This window comes from Sesamum indicum, linkage group LG10 (assembly GCF_026168435.1).
Source record: "Sesamum indicum cultivar Baizhima isolate 11 linkage group LG10, ASM2616843v1, whole genome shotgun sequence".
NCBI classification, from domain to species: Eukaryota; Viridiplantae; Streptophyta; class Magnoliopsida; order Lamiales; family Pedaliaceae; genus Sesamum; species Sesamum indicum.
The window spans coordinates 1,388,467-1,406,547 of record NC_142666.1 but is presented as its reverse complement, the minus strand read 5'-3'; the positions used below and the strand labels follow the sequence as shown (position 1 = coordinate 1,406,547).

Sequence of the window (18,081 nt, the reverse complement as noted above, 5' to 3'; positions counted from 1 at the left end):
ATCTTCAACATAAATTGCAATAAACTCACCTTCTTGGGTGTATTTGCGTCATTTTGTCAATTTATGGACCAAAAATGTAAGTAGTAATTGGTTAGAGACTGAAATCGAAAAAATGATATTGTTTAGAGATCCAAAGTGTAACTTTTATCTAGGATTACAATAATCAAATTAAGCAATGTCTTAGTAAGTTTTGACCAAACCAACATTTCACAGTGATTATATTCATTTATGAAATACTCAATATAAAATTTAATATTCCACCTAAATTTTGACCATTAGGGGAAAAAAAAAAGAGAGAAGGAATGGGGACTATGATGGTTTATTAAAGTTGGATAAATGATGGGATGATTAAGGGTTCCAGCTCAATACAACTAAAACCTTAATATGAATTAGATTAAAATAATAAATAGTGACTTTATTACAGTTGTTAATCAGTTTAATGATTAATTAACCAATAACCACCAACATTAACACATCAACAGTTATTGCATGATTCTCGTTAAAAAGTCAAGCTCTGCAAGGAAAGGCGGGCTGAATGAATCATGTCTTAATTTAATAGTCAAAATCAAAATTTTATGATCGAGGTTAATATTATGACTTTGATTTTTATTAAATGAATAGATATTTGTCTTGTTTTATGTAAATTTATTTTATTTTTTTTTGTCGTATCAACGTATTGATTGGAGCAATGCATTGTTCAGTTTATTAGATTTTTGATATTAATGTAATTATAATTACCATCTATTAAAAATGAAGAGGAAAAAAAAAAGGCCTTAATAGTTTCTAAAATTGGCAATCATTTGTTCCCCACTTCCCATGCAATAATACAATTATTGGCAGTACGTTGTGCAGTCAATGATGTTTAATTTAATTGCAATGTTAATACTTCAAAATTATTAATGTTTGATACATATGAATTAATTATTTTTATTTTACGAAAAAAATAATGATCTATACAAGATTTTACTTTTAAAAAATGCATCAGGAAAAAGTGAAATTAATATAAATAATAGAAAATTTAATGCCCACCAAACTGACACCTTCCTTTTTATAGTGAATAATATATGGTAAAAAAATATATATATATTACCCCTTTCTTTTGTTTTTCTGGGGTTCCATTTAAACTAGAGGACAAAACATCGCTAAATGAAATACTGGATTCATTTATAATAAGAGAAAAATATTTTGGTAGAAGTGAACATATAAGTTCAACCATCTTTCGTAGGATGAAGAGAATATACAAGTTCAGTGCACGTAATTGTTGATAAAATTAAGGTAGAGGTTATGGATTCGAACTCAATTTATACGTGAGATGTTGTTTTTACTAAATAATAGATGTGTTGTTTTTATTGTAATAGTATATATTGGTTAAATTTAATGTATTTGATATTATTGATGAAAGTATTATTATTGTAATGGCCTTTATTAAATATTAATATTCAATATGAATGGTTGTAATTAATTTATCAATTAATAATAGTTATCTTTGTTTAATAAAAAAAAAAACTTTGCAGGCAGTTAAGTGCTCATTTGGCTCTGCCATTAAACAAGTCATTGCATTGTTTGGCCCATATTTCAGTAATTATTTTTATGATTAAATTTCATGAAAATCATGTTTTTATAAAAAGTTATACTTTATAACTTTTAATTTCAGTGTAATTATTTAGGTTCTTCACTAACTTTAAAAATAATGTTAGTTTTAGAATTTAGGTAAAATCTGAACTTACATTATCGATTATGATTTGAACAAATTTGATTTGAGTTAAATATTTTCCAGCAAAACATGAGCAACCCAGTTTGGTGAATGATGCACAAAGGAGAATTTGTACATTGAAAATACGACACAAAATGAGTTGTTCCAAAATCTATTATCTTATATATTCAATATACAATCACCGGAACGGACCAACTAATGAAAAAAATAAAAATCATTTATCCTTTTCCCTAATTCTACAAACAGTTTCGGCAGTAGAAAGAAATGATGATTGAAAAAAGATCATCAGACGCTACAGAAACGTACAACAAAGAATTGAAGAAGTACAACTAGCAAGCATGGGTTGCAGAGAACGTTCAGTTCAGTTGAGTGCTTTTTCTCCACCGACGGAGGGTATCATCAACCAAGCGTGTCTTAAATCTTAATAGGGATGAGGAGGATATGATGAACCTGCAGTGCAGTTAATTAATGTTTGTGTATTTAAATGTATCGTATTCATTTTATGTTTGAATTATATTATTAAAATATTTATTAATTTAAATATTTTGTTGAAAAGATCCTCTTATTTCGCAGTTGCTGTATTGATATCACAAACATTATTGAAAAAACTCTTTAAAGATTTTTTTTTGAATAATTTGTTTTAAAAAAACATACAAAAATCATATTTAACAGTCAATGTTTTTAAAAAAAAAAAAAACTTAGTGAATATTATTAATTAATAATTAACTAGCCAAAATATTTTCTTTTCTTTTTCCTTTTTCAAATGATTATTTAAACCATCGTACCATGAAGAAGAAGTGGAAAAGCTACATGCCCGAAACTCTTACCAGGAGGATAATGGTATGCGTTTTGCGGCGGATACGGTCCCGGCGGGGGTGCAAACCCGCCAGCATAAGGAGGATATCCAGGCGAATTATTAGGATATGCCGGAGGATTTGAAGGGAAGGACTGGTAACTATTAACAGACGGCGGATGGTAGCCCGGCGGAGCGCCTGCGGATGGGCCCCATTGAGAAAATGGCGGAGGTGGTGAGTAGAGCGGTGGTGCACCCGTAAATGCTGGAGCAGATGGACCATGCATGCCTACACCTCCAACCCCTGCAGCGTTCTGAAAAAGCCATAATTTGCTTATAAAGTCGCACTATGATAATGACAAAATCATTTTTAGAACAAAATAATATAGTCAGGGAGTTGGTGGTAGCTCACATTGCCAGTAACATTGCGCATCATTATTCGAACTTCTCCAGCAGGCCTGCAGACAAGAACACGCACGGGTCACGTGATGTCTGACATTTTTCACCAGTTGAAACCTCTGTTTGATTGCTCTCATTTGTAAATTTAGGTTGAAACATCTATTGGTAATTTTTAGGAATACTTATAGTAATACTCTCTAAAATGTGGTAATTATAAGAAGTTTGTAGTACTAAACATGACTGCATGGATTATAATGTAACTTTTTCTAAGAAATTTTTATTTTGCAATGTATCTTAATTTCCGAGGGAGATCCATGACCTATGTCAACGTACATAATATAGTGAGTTGTGCACTAATTGCAGGGACAATTGGAATTATGATTATTTAAATTGGATCGGATAGACCGATTTGATCGATCTGATCAGAAATCGACCCCTCTCCCAATTCAAGTTTGACAAAACAAATCAAAATCTTGAATAATGGGGGGAATCGATCAAAATCTTTTAAAATCGGTCGCAGATCGCCCGATCAACAGGTGAGATGCATAGCTCACTGCCTTTCGCCATATCCCTCTTCCAAGTACTGCAATTGTTTTTAGCCTCTTTCCTTTTCCACTTGTAGTTAATAAGTTAAAAGAAAATAAACTATATAATGTATTACATATGGGTCTATACTATAGACTGGCTCCATCTATTTTTTTAATTCGATTCAATCGATTAAATTGATAGCTCGTCAATTTATCTGATTTAATTTTTAAAATATTGACTGGTACGATTTTATTAAATAACGATATAATCGTGCCTCCACGATCAAATACTGCATGTAAAAGCTTTTCTTTAATTTCATTTAAAAACTTAAAGTATTAAAAAAAAAAATAATTTAATATTAACATATTGTAAAATACTTTTTAACAAAATTTAAGTTTGTGATGGGTATGGTATTCGTACCTGCCTTTTTTGTCCATAAGGGGCCACAAACCATCGTCAACACCTTGAGATGGAGCTTTCATAAGTTGAATCCTATCCAAATTTCGGTGTATATATCAACACAACTCTTAGATTTAGATTATAAATTAATTAATTAAAATAATTGAATGAATTGGGAACCTACCTTCCTCCGCCAATGAAATCGTCGACTGAAAGCCTATTGCTGTTCCAGACTTCAACAACGCACTCCACCATTCCCTCTCTCAAAGTAAACACGAATCTCTCTTGAAAATTAGGGTTTTTTCCTCCATCTGCAAAATTCAAAATTATACAAAATAAATCAATAGATTGAACTGCGCCCGGATCATCCAGGTGTTTGTACGAATGGAGATACGGGGGTCGTCCGTACCTTGACAAGTTCTCGTACGGTACTTAGTATGGCCGTATTCGAGACAAACGTAGGGATCTTGCTTTGAAATCCATTCCGTGTTTTTCAACTGATTACAGCCAACAACTGAAATCCAGAAATACAACGACAATACTTTCACGTGTTTTTTCTTTTAATGTCTCATTGCAACTGTATATTTGATTTTAAATATATCAAATGATGTAATAAATAATTCTAATATAAAATTAAAAAACACAATTTTTAAAATCCGAACTGACTAACTAATCACACGCAAAAGACCGTATATTCATATGGACCTGAATATCACAAAGAAAACTCAAAAATTACGTTTGAATACTGTATTTTAGCAACAAAAATGGTGAAAAATAATATTCGATCCGTAAACCAAAAAAGAAAAGGTAAGAAACTTGAACTTTCGTATTCAAAATGTCGAAAAAAAAATATTTAACCTCACTCCAAACAACATAACTCAGCGATTTATGTTATGCGACGAAAATCTTAATCTTCATTTCAAAATCAAAGTAGTTTCTACTTGGTAGTTTGTACCTTTTCAGAAATTTATAGCGTCGATGGAGATTCGAGAAGGAAGAGAACTTACCAGTAACCTCAATAACTTGACCTTGGACTGGAATCGACATGAAGAAAATCAAAGGGGAATGAATAACTACTCTATTCTGATTCTTCTGCTTCGTCGTCTTCGTCTTCTTCTTATTTTCCTCTAGATCTCTTTATGGAATGAATTTTCCCATGGCGTTTCTACCCTCTCTGCGTGTGAAGTGTGAATTTCGATGCGTTCTGTTCATGAGGTTCCAAGGAAACCACCGCGCATAATACTGTTGCAACTATGCGTGTGCCCATTTTTCTCGGGTTAGGAGTATTTTTCGTATAACTTAGAGGACGTTGGATTAAGTTTACAACCTCTTTAAAATATCTTATAAAGCTTTTTGAGAGCTCATGAAAATTATTTCATAATTTCTTTTAATAGAAAATTATAAACTCTTTAGAAAAGTTAATTTCACCCCAACTTTTTTTTTCCAAATATTTTATAAGTTTTTTAATTTTAATACCCAACAAATAAAAATACATTCGTAATATTAATAATATTTTATTTTTACTCTCTATATAATTGACGTTTTTCATTCAAAGCAAAATTATCTATATACAATATTTTAAATTTTAATAATTTAATATTTTTCTTGATTATTATTATAGTATGAAGAGTTGTAAGTTTAACCAAACACCTTTTTAGTTACTCTCTGTCAGAGTATGAGAATATTGTATTTTTTAAAAATTAAATGAATAACATTATAAGTTATTTTATTTAAATTTTAAGATATAAATTAATAAGTACAAACATATAAAATATATCAAGTGTAAGTAAACTTATATTATTTTATAACTAAATTTATCTAGAAAAGTAAGTAAACATTAATTTGAGTAGAGATAATCAATAATACATTTATCTAAATCTAATTGGAAAATAAAAACAATTTTTTTAAAAAATATTAGTAGGTATTAGAATAAAATTGAACTTATATTACTAATTAATTTATCCAAAAATCATCCGGATATTTTGATTCATATAACAATTATATGTATATATAAATTTAAGTAAAAATGAAGTGGTGTAGGTGAGAAAAACAAAGGTGGAAGAGGGATTTCGGCAGTCCATTTTGAGTAGTGGTGTTGTGTGGAAACTTCTAATTAATTTGGTTTATTCAAATCTAAATTAATTACATAATAAAATAATATATTTATAGTGTGATTTAAGTACAATATAAAAAAATAATAATTAATTTTTGAAGTGATTGGAGAGAGATTCTCATCACCCTCCAGGGGATCCAACTTCTACGCTAAGGAAATGGACTTGGCGGATACAGATGTCTCTTTTTTAAAAGAGCAAGTGTGGTACACTTATTATATAATTGGTTACTTTTTTTTAATTGTATATCAATACACTTGCCATATAATTGATCATTTTTTTTAAACTGTACAATAAAATTTGTCTTTCAAGCCACAAGAGCAAGTCAACATAAGAGATTAATCAAGAAAAGAACACAAACAAATGGGTGATTTAGGCTGAAAAGTTAACTGAAATTTTCAACCATCAACACTCTACTAGTTCATACCATGTTTATTGCACTCATTTTAACTGTCAAGTTTACATGATGTTGTTTTCTAGGAGGGGGCTATAGGTGCTCAAATCTTGTATCAGAGCACTGAGATCATTGTAAGATGAACCCCCTTCTTCAACAGCCTTTCTTGCCATTTCTTTGTAACACTTTGCTCTCATCTTTGAGGCTGATTCTCCTGCCATAACAAGTTGCACAGCCTTAGCCAACGCCTCCCCCGCCACGCCCTCGCTTACCACTTGTTGCCACTTTTTATTTCCAACAGGAGCCCCGATTCTCAAAACCTCTGTCACCAACTTTTCGTTGAAAAACTGCTCTGCGAACGACGGCCACGTGACCATAGGCACGCCAGCACAAACTCCCTCCAGAGTCGAGTTCCACCCACTCCAGAGTCGAGTTCCACCCACAGTGAGTCACAAAAGCCCCTATAGCTGGATGATTAAGAATCATCACTTGGGGCGCACACCCCTGTATGGTTAGGCCTCTACCTTGCGTTCTATGCACAAATCCTTGAGGCAGCCATTCTTCGTTCTTGCTTTTCCTTACGACCCAAACGAAATCCTGACCTGAAGCCTCAAGGCACCTGCAATTTCATGCAACTGGGACCGACTAAAGTTGGCCTTGCTCCCAAAACACACATAAACCACCGAATTAGGCTTCTTGGAAGCCAACCAAGCTAAGCATTCATGTGCATCGATTGATGACTTCTTCCCTCTCTCTGCTTTCGCTTCGTCTACATCATTGCACAACAAAAGGGGTCCAATACTCCACGCCTTCCTCCCCAAAACCTTCCTTTAATAATCAGCATAATCAGGCTCAAGCTCGTAGAAGCTGTTAATCACAACTCCATAGCTTCTATAATCCGACTCCCTCATCTGCTTCACCAACTTGCTGTAGTCGTTTCCGTTTTCCATTAGATCAAACTCAGCCACTTGTGTTCTCACGAACTCGAGCTGGTGAGGAAGATCAGGCACGACAAATGGTTCTGAATCAGACAACACGTTCTTGAAAGGCTCGTGTCGATTCATCTGCTCAAAAGCACACAGAGATAAGTAGCCGGTCCCATGGAAAACCAATCTCGGGATGCCAAACTTGGCTGCAGTGTCCACAGTCCATGGCAAGAACATGTCTGCAACAAGACAGGTAGGCCTGAGTTCTTGGATGAGTTTCTCGACAGGTTCTTGGATTAAATACACTGCTTTGACAAAGTCTGAAATTAGCTCATCCGACATTATCTGATCAACGCTCACGAAATAATCAGGCAATCCTGATCCCTCAGGTGGGAATTTGATTGTGCTGAGGCCGATATCAGTTCCTGAATCTCGAGCTTTTTGTATTGGTTCAGCAAATCCAGGGGAAGTAACGAAGGTGGTTTTTACGCCCCGTGAGGCGAAGAGCTTGGCCATTTCGACTGCCGGGATCATGTGGCCGTGACACATTAGTGGAAGAAAGAAGATGTGCAGCTTATCCATTCTACTGCCTAACTGAACAAGGAGTTGTTTGATCTGAAGATGTGATCGGAATTCAAGGAAGAAAACTTAGGTGAGTGGGAAGTGTGGGTATGGATGCGGGGTTAAATTCATTTTGGAGTCGTATAAAAATATCAAAATCCTTATAAAATTTCTAATATAAAAAATTATTCTTATATTATGAATAAATAATCACACCATTTTCTAATCAATTTGAGACTATTATTTTAAAAACAATGACTAAAATACCCCTCTTAATCAATCGATCAAACTAGGCCTATTAATATATAATTATTTTAATTTGTAATATATATAATTTTTATAACTATTAAAATATACTTATAATTTATATAATTATAATTTACAAAAAAAATATTATTTCAAATAATATCAGAACCCACCCCCACCCCCTAACTTCTCCCCCTCCCCCAACCCCCTCCGCCCAACCTCCTCCCTCTTCCCCTTCCCACCCCTATCCTAAGCTTGGGCGAAGCCGGTCATCTAGATCTGGGTGACTGATGTCGCCTGAAAGTGGAGGGTGACGCGATTGCCCTCGCTCTGATGGTCGCTTAGGGATGAGGAGGGCGAGGGCGCGACCGCGCCCTCCTCTGCAATAGCGGTGGCGGTTTCGTGATGCAGCCGCTTCCGCTTTTATATATATATAATATAATACTTAATTAATTTAAATAAACTAATATTTTATTATTAATAAATATATATATAATATAAATAATTATGATATAAAATAATATTTTGTTAATAATAAATATGTATAATATTATATATATTAATGTAAAAGAAGGACAAAAATATCAAGAAAAAATGTGCTTTCATAGCCAATTCGTAGTCAAAGTGCGTGTGGCCCAATTTCTATACAGAGAAATTATTTTAAACTTTATTTTATATCACAAGGGGGTAATTGATACTTTAATTTTTATAAGAGGTTTTTTGTACATTTCTATTATGACATAGGTTTTCCTGAATTTTTCCCAACATATATATTAATTGTATAAGAGGAGACTTGTCACCTCTAACCCTCATCTCGCTAGCGAAACATCTTTTTAGTACCATTCATGAGGCTTTGCGCTGGCATAAAATTCAACTTGAGAGCCTTTTTCATGTGCAAGAACACCCAAATCCTACCTTAATCAACAACGACCCGGAAAATAGAAATGTACAGTCCTGCAAAAAGTCACCAACCTTACTATGAATGTTATTTTCCAAATTTAAGGTATGATTCCATCTGTTAAATTCTGTCAAAATAAAAGAAGTATAATCTTTCAAGATACATAACAATCTTACTAAAGACGTTATTTCCGATTCCACACTCCACCAGAAAAGTAGTTGTTACAATTTTATTTCTTACCCATAAACTACCTGAAAAGGTAGCAACTTATAAAGGCACAACCGAAAGTAGTAAGGGTAAGAAATTCACTTTGCTACCATCAATAATTAAATTTTTGGACAGTATTATCCTTATTTTATATATATATATAATTCAAAGAATTTCTTTTTTTAACAATTTTTTATTTTAAGTTTACTTGGAATTTTCTTAAGTGAAAAAAAATATATTTTCCATTATGTATAGTAAAGTAAAATATAATTAGAGTTAAATAATTTGAATGTTATTATATTCGCAAATTCTAAATTAAGTAATGAATGAGTACAATAAATACACAAAAAAAAAATCATGAAAAGTTTTTATTAATTTAGTAATAAAATTAAGATATAAACTATAATTTTTTAGATAAAAATGAGTAATTTGTAGATTATTTTTTTCAATATATTTTCTATAGAAAATATGATAAAATATATTTATTAATTTTTTTAAAATGTTTAACTTTTGGTTATGCATTTATGTTTATCAATTTTTTAAAAAAATAGATATGAATTATTGGTTATATTATATTTGTTGTGCATCTATTATATATATATATTATTTTATACTCTATTTTCAATAAAAAAATTTCACTTATTAAAAATTTAATTAAAAAATAATTTAGTGATGAATATGTAAAATATTAAAATATATTGAATTGTTTTAGGGTATGAGGGGTATTTTGGTCAAACTAAAAGGACAAGTATTATATTTATTAATTTAAAAAAATAAATATTACATTAAAAATAATTTAGGAGGCAAAGTGTATTTTACCCAAAAGAAAAATAATGATAAGACTGAAATTGGAGTGGAAAGTGGTTCGTGGGGGAGCGTTGAGGCTTGCAAGTTCTAACAATGGGTTTATATGTCATGATGAAATGTCAATAGTGATAATTATACCGTTCTTTCTTGATACATATTTGAAGTAATTTTATATAAATTTTTTATTATTTGAAAAAATACATATAATATTTTCGAACTTGTTTTTGTTTAATAAATAAAATTTTCAATTAGTCAAAATTTAATGATATTAACAAAAAAAAATTAAACAAAAATTTATAATTACCTTGATGGATTTATTCTTGTCCTTTATCCAAGTTTACCAATTCAAAAAAAAGAAAGTTTTCGCGGGTAAATATTTACTCTTGCAATCTCTATTTCAGTCGTAGCACTTGTTCGTGACTTCTCAAAATAGATGAATTGATTTCTGGTTCATTTCGCCATCCCGACTAGTGAATCAGTAAGATTCACTTTTGGTAATACATGTGAAGAGATAATTCTAGTCACCTCTTATAAGGATAATTTGATTAAAATAAATTTATTTAATTTGTAATAAATTAATTGAGAATAAATATAAATTTTCATTCAATTTTTTGCCAATATCATAAATTTCGTGAATTTAACTATTAGAGAATTTCATTTATTAATAGAAACAAACATAGTAGGTACGGAATATAATTTCAAAAATCACATAGATTCTATGTAATTACGAAAAGGCGGTGTAATAATCGAAAAAAAAAAAAAAAAAGTCCACGCCCGGTGGAAAGAGCTGTGTAGATGCCAGTAGGGTGAGGCTCCATGTCTACCCAAATTTGCTTAAATGGTGAAATTTACAAATTATGAGCAGTTGGGAGTTTAATAAATGAGCAACAACTGCAACATGTTGTGTCTCCAAAGTAAAAAGGAGTTGTTTCTTGTATTGAATTTTCTATTCTAAATTTTATTTTATAGTTTATTTTATTTAATATATAGACATCATATATGCAAAGATTATATTATCTATTTTCTTTAATAAAAGAAGTAAAGATACTATATACCATAAATGAAATAAAAAATGTAATAGGATTTAAATAAAGGAAAAACCAATTGATAATGACATCATTTCAAACAATCATTAACTCATATATACTTGAGTAATGAAGCTAGAACTGATTATGCTTGGCTCACTTGACATTGTAGCATCGTGTAACCTACTTTGATACGGCTGCACACTGTTTACTCTTAGATTTATACACTCAGACTCATAACATACCTCAATTTAAGGGTAAATTATGCGATTGATTTTCTGTACCATGAGGTTTCAGTAAGGATTAAATGACTTTTCCATTTCCTTCTCTTTGAAAGGCTTGCCTGAATAATTTTAATGGCTTTTCTATGAACAGCTATTGTGTAGTAAACACTGAACAGGACCATATATAATCTATAGAGATGGATACAATATCGTGCTGATAACAAAAAAATTATAAGGACAACCTACACATCTAAACCCATCACCACTGCAACAAAATAAAGTAATAACACAAATATTTATAATTCACATATATTAAATGGTATTTCTCCTAATATACTAGGCAGTTTTCCAGGTGGTGAAGTGCTTACCAGAACGGCAGGTGCATTTCCAGAAAAGCTAATAGATCCATGGTGCCGGCAGAATCTTCTTGGAGTTGGTGGCAGAGCTTGCAGTTTTCGCCAATGCTATTCACATCAGACAACTAAGCAGTAGTGTAATTATTTATAAAGGGCCGAACAAGTTATACTGAAAAATTTTGATAATACAAGGCATTAATTTTCTGAAAAAATCTATATGGACATTTCCCAGTTTTCCTGATTCCAGTACAGTTCACATTATAACTGCACAATAATAAGTACAATTGACTTCTTGTTTGAACATAAAATCTCTTCAAATCACACCATTATACCCACAAATTTGTTCTTACAACAGCTCTAAGGGCCACAGAAAGACAATGAAATATAGACAGTTTCCCTATTAATCTCCAATCTCAACTATACTTAGATTCTAACTACTGCCAACCAGTAAACATGAATGCAAAAATTTACAGGGCAGAAGCAGCACAAGAATGACTACTCAGTTATGGGGCATGGTCAATACCATGCCTCCACACATTGTGATTGCTTAAAAGGGACCTTGACTCTACCAAGCTGGAAATATTTTCCACCAAGTGATGCTAATAGTAGCTAGAATAGCCAGAGAATCACATGATTTTCACCCAATGCAGATAGCCAGTACTGATAAGGATCGATCACATTTCAGCATCCTGCTTTATCTGGAGAGCACCCCTAACAACGTCACCCCTTGTAATAATACCAATCTAACAAATGGGAAACAGCAAACTGTAAGATTACTTCTCCGGATAACTGCATCAGAGATGCAGAAAATGAAGTAGAATCAAATTACCAGCTTTCCTTCACCATCTACAACTGGTAAACGGCGGTACTTTGTTTGAAGCAATAACCTACATCAGAATCAACAATACTTTGAATCAAAGATTGTGGATCAATTCAAGTCCACTTTCCAACTAAAGATATTCCTTCCTTCCTAGATCCTCTTCCTACCCAAAAGTTAGAAAACAAGGAGAGATAATAGCCGACATCATGATATCAATTAACGCAATTTCTAATTGACCAAATTTTCAGTAAAGGCACTTCCCTTTTAAATAGTAGTATAATAAATATTTTTCTCCTTCGCCATTATCAGCATGCCACCTTTCTATCCTTATTCTCCCAATGAATGAATAGACTAGTACTCAGTTTGGAAGAAAAAGCTCAAATACCTCACAACATCCTCAAGATTGGTGTTCTCACGCACAACAAGGGGAGCAGGAGTCATAAGGTCACCAACAACCTTCCCATTAGTTTTGCTGAGTAGCTTCTGAATTTCATTAAATGTCTGCAACAGATATAATTTCAAAATACTGATGGAAGTAATAGAGAACACATCTAATCACTCAACTCAAAATTATCCAGGATGGCCTGACTTGATTCTCACATCATATCCAATTCAGTATATAATAAGTACATGGAGAATGAAGTTCAAAGAGCAGACACTTTGTTACTTCTATAAAAGAATATCTCGATTATGGCATCACATGCTATTAGTAAGTGATATCCAGAAGAATGATATTATCTGTCTTTTCATAAACGACTGACAAGTATATTCATGCACACATCATAGCTCTTAGAACATGTCAAGAACCAAAAAATATAGACCATTTTTTTGAGGCAAAATGAAAAAAGAGAAGCACTTCCACCATGTAATATAATATAAAATATAAAAAACACTAAATTATTTTATCCTATGCTGCAACTTCACTAAATACTTCAAAATCCATCCCATTTACACTAGAATATTACTTTCCCTTTAGAAATTAATTAGAAGTAAATGTATATCAGGGAATCGAGTACAAAAAGAAGGAAAACTATAGTCGTCGTTTTCCTTAAATATGATAAAGCAGGAGTAAAGCAGAGAACTGAAAAACATGCTTTGTTGATCTGGAGTGTCAGATAGCAATCTTATGCATTATACATCAAAAGGAAACTCATACTAAGAGGTCTCCACAAGAAAATAAAATGATTCTTATCATTCAAAGAATACATAGTTCAAACACAGAAAGAAGAGTAATACATACTTTCCAAGAGCTATCTACAACCGGAAATATACTTGTTTCCTGTTCCTGACCACCACCTAAGTTTGAGATGAGAAGATAACATAATCAGACATAACCCCTTAAGTAAGGTACTGAAATGTCAATACCAATTTACCCCGAAAAAAGCAGTGAACAGAAAAGAAAACACACAACACAATTAATGAACAATGGTTAATCTAAAATACCCACAAACAGTTTTCCTATGCTGTCCTAAACTACATGAAAACCTGACGTATCTCTGCCAATTATAATTTGTGCATAGTTTAGCAAAAACCTAAAAGATATTATAGTTTCACAACTTCAATAATACCTGAGATAGAGTCAAGTGCCAACAAATCATAGTCAGAAACAACACCGACCTGCAGCAAGATATCTTACTTGTCAAAATTTATAAAGAAAAATAGCTAATCTACAAAATACTACCAGAAAAATGCAGCTGCTCTTCAATGCAAAAGACAACCATACAGGAAATGGAACATTACCAACTTCCAATCATCATCAACCACAGGAAATCCAGTAATTCTTTTCTCAACAAGAGTCTCCAGAGCTGTGCATATATAATTCATAAGTTGCAATTAAATGGATTGAGAAATTTATAACAAACAAACATTCAGCAAATACCTTCATCAACAGTAGTTGTAGGTTTTACCACGTGCAGATGCTCTTTTGTTGTCATGAAATCACCCACGGTATAGATTCCTTCTCTTGGCTGTAAGGTAACAATATACAATTTTAGGATGGCCGGACACCACCTAAGATTTCATTTACAAAAGAGCAAAGGAAAATATCCAAGTCACACTGTCCGTATGTTCCAACTACTCTAACTCACACGTATATTCCTCCAACATCAACCACATTATATGCTCGACAATTGTTATCTTTACCAATTACACACAGAAAAAAAATATCGCAGTATTCTAAGATTTAGAGAGAGAAACACTGATTACTCACGGGAACAGAATTGGTGGTGCCGGCGGCGGCGAACGGAGCAGCATCCAGCCTTCGAAATTCAGAAAATCGACGGCGCCGCCTTCGGCCGGAGGAAGCACTACAGCTAACGGCAGGCTTCAGGCCATAGTACGTGAAGATGCAGGGTAAACTGGAGCTATTGCCGGTGGAAATTACCCCTGAACGTGGAAAAACGGCATGAAAATCGGCGAAAAGAACCGAGTCCATGGGCGCGGTGAGATGCGTGTGAAAAAAGTGAAAAGCAAGAAACGACGATTCAAGTGGAAGTGAGAGAGATATAAAAGAAAATTAAGATATTTCACGTTCCGGACGAAGTCTGTGTGTGTGTTTGAACGGTTGATTTTTGTGTGTGGAGAGTATTCTGTCACACTTTTCTTGTTAAGGAAACGCCAGCAAGGTCGGTGCTCCGTGAGATGATTAGGACGCGTTTGGTCTAACTCGGATCAATTACGTAATAATTACAACTTCCCTTTACTCTTTCTCGACGCCAATAGATGTCCATACTCTAATTACATGTAATTGATTTTGTATAATTATATTTTTTATTAAAATTTATTTCATTATATTCTTTTATTAATTTTAAATAGATATTGAATTAATAGTGGAGTGTATACTACTATACTATGTGTGTGTTTGCAAATGTTCAAAAAAACGCTTATCAATTTAATGTTGAAGATATATTAAAAAAAAGTGTAATTTTACTATGATTTATGTCTTTGAACTGCTTAATTAAGTTAATTTAAGGATAAATTACACCTATCTCCTCTGAGGTCTGGTATAATTATGAATATCACTCGTTGTTTGAAAAATTATACATACCCCCTAAAATGAAGAATAATTATGTAGCCCATAGTGAAGTGAATATTACTATTCTACGCTTATTGAAATTTTTTAAAAAATAAAAAGAGTATTTGAAAAATATAAAAAGATTAGGGTGGGTAAAATAAATATTTCATAGGAAATATTAGTTCATAAAAATATTTTAAAAAAATTTATAAAATATATAAAATTTTAATTTATAATGCAAAAGGACATTTGTTCAGATCAACATAAAATTTAAATGAAAATATAACGGAATGGGCTCGTTGTTATATGGATGTTGAAATTAAGGGAATATTTCAAACAATGAAGAGGCATTTATAGTTATATCAAATATCAGGGGAGGTAAGTGTGATTTGCCCTTAATCTAAACTAAAATACTGCAACTTCCTATTAATTTCTGTTGCTTATTAGTACAATTATAAATAATAAGTTATTTTTTCAAACACTTAAACTTCAAACTTTTTTTATTTTTTATTTTTATTTTTAAACACTCCCAACTTTTATTACTGCGTAATTTATATTTTTTTTATAATTTATTTTCAATATCGAAGTATAAGTTATTGCAAAAACTTATATATGTATGGGTGTGATGCTAAATACGAGTATTTATATTATCAATTATTTCCAAATATTTTCTAAATTTAAAATTATCAGCATTAGTGCAAAATCCTTTTAGTAAAGCATTATTTACTTCTAACCCTTCTTTTGACAAATTTTTATCCAGCTTTTGGTCGCACCAACCAAACACGCCCCAGTTTATTCCATGCAATTGGTGGGGATCGGCGACGATTTTGTGGACGTTTGGACCCGCAAAGTTATGGCGCGGTGGCTAAAACGAGTGGTTGTCGATTAACGTGCAGCTGTTGATATATTTGAAAAACAGTTGTAACATATAAAGCTGTACTCCCCCCACACTTGGAAAAAATCAAGCCGTACTCTTTTCTTTTTGTTATTGCATATTTGTAAAGTTCACGGCTTATTTTTATTTTACTTCCTACAATTTTAATTAATTTTTAAATATTTCTGAAAAAGAAAATCAATATTGTTTTTCCGAAAAAATTTCGGCCACTTTTTTGTCAAAAAATTAATATTTATCAAAAATATCCTAAAAAATAATAATATAATGCGTTCAAAAAATGCACGGGTCTAATGGATTTAGACTAAATGCATATGCGGTCTGAATGGGACCTATAAAAAAAGCATTAGCACTGCGACTCCCATATTAGTATTAGATTTGAGGTTGAATAAAGTAAAAAAGTAAACAAATATGATTGAAAATCGAGATATGGTGAATAAAATTGATGAAAAGAACAAAAACACATTATAATGTGCTTGTAGGGTCTTTAAAGAATTGTTAGAGAGTCAGAGAGGTGTACCCTTGTATTTATAGGAGGAGTACCCCTGTCTGTAGGGGGTGTATCCCACTCACGAGAATCTTGCGAGAGTTGGTTGGAATGAATAGAATAAGAGATAAATCATCCTTATCCGTAACTAAGAGTGCTTTAATAGAAATCCTCTTTATCTTGGGATACCCCTCACCTATAAGGAATCCCAGCTACTAGGGAATCCCTCCTTGCTTACGTGGGACTCCTAGGGCTGATATGGTCCGAGAGTGTTACTGACACCTAGGCCAACTGGATGACACGATGGAGTTTGGGTTGTCATGTGTGTAGATTCGAATATTTTGTCGGGCTTTAACCATGGTTCAAGCCAGGGGATATCCTGGACCTCCTCCTTTCTTCTTGGGTTATCTGGGCTTACCTAGTTAGACTATGGGCCGAGACATCCTTGGCCTCTTGGGAGCATTATGGTTGTCCTAGACATCCCAAGAGTATCATAGGCCTTTCGTTTTTTTCTTCTTTTTTGGGCTGATTGGACATCTTTGGGACAACTTATTTTTATACACATCAATAACCCCCACTCTAATAAGTGAAAATTTCGACATTTATTAGAGTAGTCATTTTCAGAGGTGAGACCCGAAGAGGGAGTTTTTTTTTTCATTTGTTTTGAATTCCTGCAAAAAAAACGTTAGTGGCATAAGCTTACTTAGAAAAAGTGACATGCATAAAAATAGATTGGCCTAAAGAGGCCTGAATGATCTAAAAATAAGAAAAAAAATTGAAAGGGCAGTAAAATTTTAAGAGGCCCAAGAGGATTTGGCAAGAGTCTTTGGCGGGTGCCCCTTAGAAAGCAGACAGGCGAGCGGCCTTAGCAGGTACCGCCTAAAAAACAGACAGGCAGGCGGCCTTGGCGGATGCCCCTCATAAAACAGATTGACAAAAGGAGGAGGTTGAAGGCATCCCCTTCCATTTGGCTCATGAAGAGATCTAAAGCTTAAGCCAAGCCCATCAATCCATGATGAAGATAATCCATTGAAAAATTATCAGGCTCAAACCAAGAGGGAAACCCAGTACACTAAGATCGGCCCAAGAAGAAGACTTGATAAGAGGCTTGCTTTCCAAGCCCAGCCTTGGGGGAAGGGAGACGCCCTAAAAAAGCTGGACTCCTTATAGAAGTAGGAGTTCTTATGTAAAAGGAGTCCTCCTCCAATCGAATACGTGTTGTTCAAGTCAAGGAGGAGATAAGATTGTGGTTTATCCCTGGATTTTCGCCTTCTTTCTTGA

At 32.9% G+C, this 18,081-nt stretch overlaps 2 protein-coding genes and 1 pseudogene across 2 annotated transcripts; all 3 read right to left on the bottom strand.

Moving 5' to 3' along the window:
* Positions 1-1,853: 1,853 nt before the first annotated feature.
* Positions 1,854-5,135, bottom strand: LOC105172703 (elicitor-responsive protein 1). Its single transcript, XM_011094248.3, has 7 exons — positions 4,841-5,135; positions 4,243-4,347; positions 4,018-4,144; positions 3,855-3,926; positions 2,920-2,965; positions 2,542-2,821; positions 1,854-2,164 (listed from the first exon to the last, which is right to left on the bottom strand). The coding sequence occupies exons 1-7, from the start codon at positions 4,878-4,880 to the stop codon at positions 2,136-2,138; spliced, it is 699 nt and encodes a 232-aa protein (XP_011092550.1). The 5' UTR covers positions 4,881-5,135; the 3' UTR covers positions 1,854-2,135.
* A 1,191-nt stretch (positions 5,136-6,326) lies between these two features.
* Positions 6,327-7,943, bottom strand: LOC105172704 (scopoletin glucosyltransferase-like; annotated as a pseudogene).
* A 3,934-nt stretch (positions 7,944-11,877) lies between these two features.
* On the bottom strand, positions 11,878-15,009 carry LOC105172705 (CBS domain-containing protein CBSX1, chloroplastic). The gene is made up of 8 exons (XM_011094250.3): positions 14,618-15,009; positions 14,288-14,375; positions 14,149-14,213; positions 13,977-14,025; positions 13,649-13,704; positions 12,794-12,909; positions 12,418-12,475; positions 11,878-12,331 (listed from the first exon to the last, which is right to left on the bottom strand). Exons 1-8 carry the CDS (start codon positions 14,840-14,842, stop codon positions 12,263-12,265), a joined length of 726 nt encoding a protein of 241 aa, XP_011092552.1. The 5' UTR covers positions 14,843-15,009; the 3' UTR covers positions 11,878-12,262.
* Between the last annotated feature and the right edge of the window lie 3,072 nt (positions 15,010-18,081).